Raw genomic sequence first — 9,019 nt, forward strand, 5'->3', positions numbered from 1 at the left:
TATCTGTACACAATTTCAAGTCAATTAGACCTTTTTTGTAGGAGGAGATCTATTTAGAAGATTTTCCCAAATTATCACTGTACAGGAAAATCCATCATGGTGGACCTTATGGGTCCCTGAGGCTTTTTTGTCCCTCATGAAAAATGAGGCATGCTGACCAAGTTTCAGAAGAATTGGAGCTTCGCTGCTGCTTGGCCACTAAATATGCCAAATTTATCCTCCAAGAAAAACAGCAGATTGTCCAAGAATTAAAACGCGGAATGCAATTCCAGCAGAATAGGCCCTATGTTCACAAAAGCTAAACACTAAAACACAGTTTTTTACATCGTGACTGACGTTACATCGTAGTTACAACTGGCCCTTTGAGGGCAACCATAATGCTGATGTGACCCTCGGTGAAAATGAGTTCGACACCCCTGATCTATAGCAATAACAGCCATTAATACAGACTTTTTTTTCCAAGGAGTCCAGTGTACATGTCTGAAGAAAGAAGTCAAAGTTCAGCAATGTAAGAGCCAAATCCTTCCTTCAAAAATACAAAGAGAAGCTCAACCATATAGCCTAATTTATACTTATTTCGCCGACACTTTTGAAATGGTCGCAGACGGAAAAAAGAAAGTGTCGCCCAGGCTGCTACATTTATACTTTGGCAAACAGTCGCCTGTGCTCAAGCTTCGCGAGACGTAAACAGAATCATTTTACCGTTACATTCATAGCCATGGTTACATTGTTAACGCTTTGTAGCCTAGCTGATCGATCAGAGAAAATGGCTGTAGCTAATTTTGACAGGCGTTATAAAGGTGTGGATATGTTCTAACTTGCTCCGACAATATCTCCTCTATTCCTTCTATCATAAACAGCTGTTGAGCGTTCACTGAAAATTAAAAACAATGAAGTCAACAACGCATGCCGTCTATCTAGCCAATCACACTTGAGCGACACTATGTGACGACATCGGCGCCAGTAGAAATTTCTCCTGGTAGGCGACACTTTCAAGCGACGGTTAAAAGTGTCGACTGTGATGCCATTTCTGTCGGCGACCTTTTCAAAAGTGTCTGCGACCGAAGTATAAATTGGGCTTATGTGTACATATATGTAAGTTGGATATAAGTTAGAGGGGTGTGTGTGTGTGGTGAGACAATGTATTGTCAATGCAGTTTGTAAAATGCTACTCAAGTATCACTTTGTAGGATACCTACAGCCAAGTTGACAACAACCTTGTGAAAGAGCAGGATGGGTGGAAGAAAGATTCTGCAGTGAAGTCAGAATTACAAAAACAAAAAAACCTTATTCAAGACTGCAAGCCCAAGTGGCTTGTCTTCAAAACAGTATTGAAAATAAAGGTAATATGTTTTGCTTACGTAATGTAAAAGCCAGTAGCGAACCGTGACTCTTAAACCTTGGCCCTCTGACCTAAATTACTCGTCGGGAAAAAAACACAAGATACTGCGCGCACAGCATTAAGGCCTACATGAAATTGTGTTGGTCATTAAGCACTATTTGAGCCAGCCCTTGAGGCAATATTCATGTAATTGTGCACAATGACGTTGCGTTGGTACCTACAGATTGACCGGTCATTCTGCACAATACTATAACATATAGTTAGGCTCTCAAAAGCTTTGGTTTTCTGCACAAAATTCAGTTCTGGTGTAGGTCTTCCTTTGCCGATTAACTCCAACTTCTCATTAAAAGTTAACCAATAAAACGGCGCATAACAAATATTAAACAATGTCCTCCTCACTAGAGGGAACATTACTCGCAGCTTCACTTGTGAAATGAACTAACAGGCTAGCTAGTTTATTAGGCTTGTGATCGCGTTTCTCCGTTCCCAGAGCGGGCGGAACTTGTCATAAAGTTAGCGATAACAAGGCCCACCCATTTAGAGGGAAAATATGATTGGTCAATTTTACTGTCAATGGAAATCAGTCTTACATTGAATTTCTATCAAGCGGCCCTCTGTAAAATTCATAGCTGGACCACCAATCACTGAGCTAGCTGCATAGCATTTTCCTCCCAACAACGGAGGCAGCATAATTCTGATAGGGTGACAAAACTGGATTTTTTCATTTAACTCTTCACATTACAACATAAACTAAATAGGGCAGGATTGAAGGGTTTATTTCAGAAATATTGTCAATTTATGGATTGATAAAATACAATTATAACAGATTACTTTTTAAATATATATTTTTAGAATATTTTAGGGGGCCTAGAGGGCCCTGACGGTTCCCCACTGGTAAAAGCCCTCTTGATCTCACCAAATCAAATAAAAAGGAATTTTGTTTTGAAATGTTATCTTAGCTTTATGTTATAGTGTGTCCTTATCAGTCACACTGTAATGAAACTATAAATACTGTAATTTCACTCTCAAAAGTTTTTGTCATATAAAGACTGTTCACCTGTTATTTTGTGTAATTTTTTACATAATTCATGAATGCCAAATCTGGAATCTCCAAAGCAGGAGTGAGAAAACATATTGCTCAAAAATACACAGATGAGGAAAAGTTAACCAGGAGGATAAAGGCATCAGCATGAGATTAAGGTAGGCTATGTTTGAAGTCTCCGTTTTGGCAAAGCCATACCAGAAGTATGAAAATGAGATACACAAGTAGATTAATTTGGTCTTTAAGTTGAGCTGTCCTGTTGGACTCCTACAGGATTCTTCTTTTACGATTTATATCCTAGAGAGGAATATATCCAATTGGACTGGTTCCAAAATCTTTTGGGATTTTTCTATTGGCATCCAATTGGGCTTTTTGACTAGGGTCAAATTTAAGTTTAAAAAAACTGACCCATATGCAACAGACGCAAGCACACCTCACAATTTCCGCATAAAACGTACCCTCTCTAGTTTGGACATAATTTTATAATTAAATAGGAGCAGTTATTGTCAACATCTACTCCGCAGTTAGCCTTACACTACTGCACATTTATTTCTTACCTTGATTAACAGCGGGTTAGCTGGTAGCATGGCGTCCCGAACCACCCCAATGTGAGCAGCTTGCATCTCTTTTCTCAGATGTCACCTGGGTAAATAATTGTGGACAAACGGGTTACATTCAATAATCTGGAGTCAACCAAACACACGACCAAATTGAACCAATGAGAGTTCTGGGTTTTGATAATGAAAAAGATCAGTGTTACTTTGACATCTCAGGTGAAAACACTTCGTTTCTTAAGTTTTGAGCAGTGACGTCCTTACCGTACCCACTTAATAGAACTGTGTCGCTATCTGATCTCTGGTTGTCAAGTCAACGAGACTCTAAAAAACAAAACAATGTTCGGACGGATATAAAATGCAATGCCGGTGTTGTGACCAGTTGCATAAAAAAATACCTAGGCTGGGTTGCACCAACATGGATTAAATTAATCCTGGTTTAGCGTTAATATAGGGTTAGTAAATCTACGTTTAAACTGGTTTATAATTAATCAGAGATGTGTTGCACATCTTAATTTTAACCCTGGATTAGTTAACCTAGGTTAAAAAAGGGTTTGTGTATGTGTAAAACATTAGGTGCGTTCGACATGAACTTACTTCATGCAGCGCTGCAGTCGGCTGATTTGACACAGTGAATCAGGGTTGCCAGGTCTGTGTGACAAAACCAGCCCAATGGCCAATCAAAACCAGCCCAAAACCAGCCCAATATCTGAACTCAAAATATGCCCCTGCCAAACCATATACACTGCTTTTAAAGTCCAACAGCATTGCTATCATTGCCAAATGTATTTTAATATCTACAAAGTAACACCAAATGTTTAGTATGCCAGCATTAAAAGCAGTTTTCAGGAGGTTTTCTCAAGAGACTGAGAGCATTAGGCTTGTGTGCACACGTACAGTGCGTGTGTGTATGTGGGCATGCCCCATGTCCATGTGTGTATGTGCTGATCTGGAGTCAGTTTGGTAGGATTTGGGCGTAAATAAATGATTTCATTTAAAATATAGATTTTTATTTAAAGATTTTCATGTAATTTGCATGCAAAATAGGTCTACCCGAACCAGCGGACAAAAAATTCAACCCGCGGCAACACTTCAAAAGTAGCCCAATTCCGCGGGAAAACCGCGGACCTGGCAACACTGCAGTGAATTGACCGTTCTCAGGGCCACGCCCCCTTAGTTCCTATTGCTGTTGTATTCAATGTTGTTGGGTGTCACAAAACGCAATATAATACGAAAAAGTAGCTACTTTTTGCAATTATTTTTCTTTCCCCCACAATACATTGCATGACTTCACGTTGGGGAGACAACAGACAAAAGTCTGCTTTGAGACCATTGAAATCGATTAGAAAAAACACTAGGCTAGTACCAGAGAATGTCTAATATGGGCTCTGCTAGTACCATCAAAACATGGGACATCTAATTGGAAAGCCGAAATTCAGCCGAAATTCAGAAAGGCGGATATCGCGCGCGCCATAACACCAACAGCAGAACGTTATCCACATAACAACGAAGCGTACAACACTGCGTTACAGAATGTGTATTCACACACATACTTGATGCTATCTACCTTTACATTAGCGACAGTACCTCAGCTGATGGCTGCAGAGCTAATGTTACAGACAGATTCAAAGGGTGGCAAGCTAGGTAACCATATAATAGGCAACAAAATGATATAGCGTTAGTTGACTTACTTGTCCGAGGTTTTTAGCTGGACCAAGGAGTACTGATCCAGAATTTAATTTAATTTCAGACGTTCAGCAAGGCCAACTTTATATTGGCTCAAGTTAAGGAAACAGTGGTGGCTGAAATGTTTGGCGCAGACATGCAAAACTTTGAGAGGTTGTGTCGGCGCATTTCCAGTGAAAATAAAATTAAGATACTGGTTGTGCAGAGGCTCCTTGTGACGTCACAAGGAGCAGATTTTCAAACAGAGTGTTTGAGCCTTCATTTTCTCAAAGGCGGAGAAGAACACCCAGGCTTGGTTTACACCTATCGAAAATTCTAGCCACTGGGGGACCAAGGGCAGGCTAGGGGAACTCATATTAATGTTAAATAACCTCCTAAAGTGAAGTTTTCATGTCATGTGACCTTTAAGTGAATGTAGCCATGTCTAGACAACCTAAAATCTCATCAAAACGCGTCCAAGATGCAAAGGCATATAGGGAAGGACTTGGACCACAAGAAAAGGCGTGATATTTCGGGAAATTACGATTTATTGGCGGTGCAGATCCCTACGAGTTAGCTCCCTCTTCTTGGATCCGTGACGACCCGGTGATTCTTCTTTCAGTTGCATATCCCGGTATAGTCAACTACCTGGTTTCTCGCCGAGCCCATTACACAGCGGAAGACCTTAAATCCTACAAAGGTTTGCAGGCCTATAACCAGATGGTGTGTGGATGGGTGAGGGAGACGCAGTACCAAGTTATCAATGACCGTTGTGTTGTGAAGGCCAAAGTAAGTAATGCAATAACGTCTTTAACCAACCTAACCTTTACTGTATGATATCATTGCGATACTCAAGGTGTAGCCAAGTGACTCTCTTTTTCCCTCGTAGATCTTGGTTGAGCATTGCCAACCACAAGCGCCTCCTTTCCTTTGATAATCTCTGGCATTCCTCTCCCTGGTTTTTAATAACTTTTGGAAGTCGATAATATTCCAAATGTTTTTTTCGATCTGTCCTATTGGTACAACCTGAAACACGGCCATAATTAACCATTTTCCTTGACGACGTTCGTATATACTTCAGTGCCTGTGCTTTGTTGTGATGCGGAGTGCCTCCAATATGGCGACCTCCGGTCTGATGACGCGTCATGAAAACCCTCTATAGCTGTCAGTGTGAGTGAGGATTTTTTGGAGTAATATCTCTGCGATATCTTCCAGATCCAGGCAGAAGGGAATGCAATATGCAGTGGAGGGATATATATTTAAAATATAAAAATTTGCAACGAAGGGGAAACAACAAAAATCGAAGCCAAAGCATACAGGTCTCAAGTAGCCTTGTCTGGCCGGGCACTTGAACAGAAAGGACAGGGTTGGGATACTGTACTCAGGAATAGGTCGCCCACTCACAAAATTCTACGAAGATTAAAATAAAATACGTTTATAATGGCTTTGATGACGTTTTGTTCAACATTGATACAGTATTTTAAGCTCCTGGCAACTTGCTGGCGTTCGTTGGCTAGCTCAGTTTGCAATTTTACAGACGTTAACATTAACATTTTGATTTGAACATTTAACACATTTGTTGGAGTGACAAGTTATGCATGAGTAGTAGTAATAATACTAGTTTACATGAACCACAACTGTTTGGGGATGTTCTCTCAACTAACATCTTAGAAATCGTTCGCTAGCAGCAACGCTAGCTACCTTGGAGCAGACATACTATGTGTGTTTGGTGATTTTCTCTAAATTAAGTTGGGTGTGTGGTCTACCACACTGTTTTATCCACCGCCGGCACCTTCACTCTTGAGTCTTGAGCTTTGCGAATGGAAAAAAATACCACACCTCCCTCTAAACTTTTGGAATATCTGATGTCAGATCGACACGTCCCATAGGCACAGCGTTTAACCATGTTACTTCTGAGTCAAAGCTTGACGGATTTTCTTCTATTAAGGCCGATTTATACTTCTCCAACTCCGTTACGGACAGCGAGGAGTCGGACAGATTGATTGAATTTATACTACTCCGACGGCTCTGCCTGCTGAAAGCAATTCACCGCCAGAACAGTAGATGGTGCTGCACTGCGATGCTAGCTAGGTTATTGAAAAGTCGGAGCAAATTTACAAATGAGCCATTTCATCAATAAAAAAGGCACGTTTTCAGCAACTACATGCCCATTTCTCGTAAAAATTTTATTCAGATGCTGATTTACATGTACTGTTTAGCTGAAATATGAATTGTAAACACTTACAACAATGGCGGTCAAAGGATTCTGTTCTCTTGTTGGTAATGGCAACCCGCCCCTGACGCAAGCGGTTCTTAATACAGACCAATCACAGCCAAGGGGTATCCGTAAATGACGGACTGACGGACGGATAGTCAGGAAAATCAGGAGGTGCACGTAGAGCTCTCCGAGGGGTTCGGAGAAGGCACGGAGAGGGAGTTCCTTGCCAGAGAGGGCTTTCCCTGTGTGCGTGTCCGTAAAAACGTATAAATTGGCCTTAAGTAGCGGTTGCTTTGGTACGATTGGACGAGGGCCATTCTAGGCAGGAGTTTTGGGAACTGTCAATTCTGGTTAGACTTTTTGTCCGACTTGAGACGGCGCCGAAGCTAGGTCACTGTGACGTAGCCATCAAAGTGCCGTGACATCGATTCGAGAACTACCGGCTATGTAGCCTAGCGCATTTTCTCAAGAGCAACTGCACGGGTTCTAGTGACAACACAGCTATTTTATGATTGGCCAGACTCACACACAACAACTTTGACGTGTGTTTTGTAATTATTCTGACACCTTCAGTTTCGCCAATGCTCAAATCTGGACCAAACTGTTTTATTGAATAAAAAAATTATGGAAGAAAGGGTTTTACTCCGCCTCTTCACTAACAGAAAGACTACGTTTAATTATAAATGAAGTAAAGTAAGCAAACAGCGCTTAATCGGCCGTGACTGACGTCAACGCAGCAAACCACGAGAAGCTGAAATGTACGACTGCACAGAGCCGTTTTAACTCCTCCCCGACTGCAAGCGGCTACTCTCGGCGGTCGTTTCATGCAGCCAAAGTCCATGTCGAACGCACCTAACAAATATGTAGTCACAAACTAAGGCTGGCCTCTCAATTAACCGTTCCCGAAAATCCTCCCTAGAACGGCCCTCCTCCAATTGTACCTTAACAACCGCTACTAAGAGAAGAAGATCCGTCAAGCTTTGACTCAGAAGCAACATGGTTAAACGGTGTGCCTATGGGACGTATCGATCTGACACCAGATATCCCAAAAGTTTAGAGGGAGGTGTGGTATTTTTTTCCATTTGCAAAGCCGAAGACTCAAGAGGGAAGGTGCCGGCGGTGGATAATACAGTGTGGGAGACCCCACTCCCAACTTAATTCAGAGAACATCACCAAACACACATAGCATATGTCTGCTACAAGGTAGCTAGCGTGAAACTGCTAGTGAACAATATCTAAGATGTTAGTTGAGAGAACATCCCCAAACAGTTATGGTTCATGTAAACTAGTATTACTACCACTACTAGTGCATAACTAGTCATTCCAACAAATGTGTTAATGTTCAAATCAAAATGTTAATGTTAACGTCTGCAAGCTGAGCTAAACTATATTTTGTATTGTATTGTATATTAAGTTGCCAGGAGCTTATACTGTATCAGTGTTGAACAAAACGTCCCAACAAGCCATTATAAACTTATTTTATTTTAATCTTCGTAGAATTTTGTGAGTGGGCGTACAGTATCCCTACCCTGTGCTTTCTGTTCAAGTGCCTGGCCAGACAAGGCTACTTGAGACCTGTATGCTTTGGCTTCGATTTTTGTTGTTTCCCCTTCGTTGCTAATTTTAATATTTTGAATATATCCCTCCACTGCATATTGCAGTCCCTTCTGCCTGGATCTGGAAGATATCGCAGAAATATTTCTCCAAAAAACCTCACTCACACTGACAGCTATAGCGCTTATCCCATAGAGTTAATAGGTGCGTTCGACATGGACTGCGGCTGCATGAAACGACCGGCGAGAGTATCCGCTTGCAGTCGGGGAGGAGTTGAAAACGGCTCTGTGAAGTCGGACATTCCAGCTTCTCGTGGTTTGCTGCGTTGATGTCAGTCATGGCCGATCAAGCGCTGTTTGCTTACTTTACTTTATTTATAATTTAACTTGGTCTTTCCGTTAGTGAAGAGGCTGACTAAAACCTTTTCTTCAACACATTTTTTATTCAATTAAACTTTTTTAAGCGTTGGCGAAACTGAAGGTGTCCGAATATTCCAAAATAAGCGTCAAAGTTGTCGTGTGTGAGTCTGGCCAATCATGAAATAGCTGTGTCGTCACTTGAACCCGTGCAGTTGCTCTTGAGAAAATGCGCTCGGCTACACAGCCAGCAGTTCTTGAATCGATCTCACGGTACTTTGATGGCGA

At 41.4% G+C, this 9,019-nt stretch overlaps 1 protein-coding gene across 1 annotated transcript in view; it reads right to left on the minus strand.

Moving 5' to 3' along the window:
* The window catches only part of cfap77 (cilia and flagella associated protein 77), a 57,179-nt gene extending 54,166 nt beyond the window's left edge, over nucleotides 1–3,013 (minus strand). Inside the window, exon 1 of the mRNA XM_047048780.1 lies at nucleotides 2,942–3,013. Coding sequence (XP_046904736.1) covers nucleotides 2,942–3,007 — 66 coding nt within the window. The 5' untranslated portion in view covers nucleotides 3,008–3,013. The remainder of the gene's footprint in view (nucleotides 1–2,941) is intronic.
* Nucleotides 3,014–9,019: the final 6,006 nt, after the last annotated feature.

This window comes from Hypomesus transpacificus, chromosome 24, assembly GCF_021917145.1.
Source record: "Hypomesus transpacificus isolate Combined female chromosome 24, fHypTra1, whole genome shotgun sequence".
NCBI lineage: Eukaryota > Metazoa > Chordata > Actinopteri > Osmeriformes > Osmeridae > Hypomesus > Hypomesus transpacificus.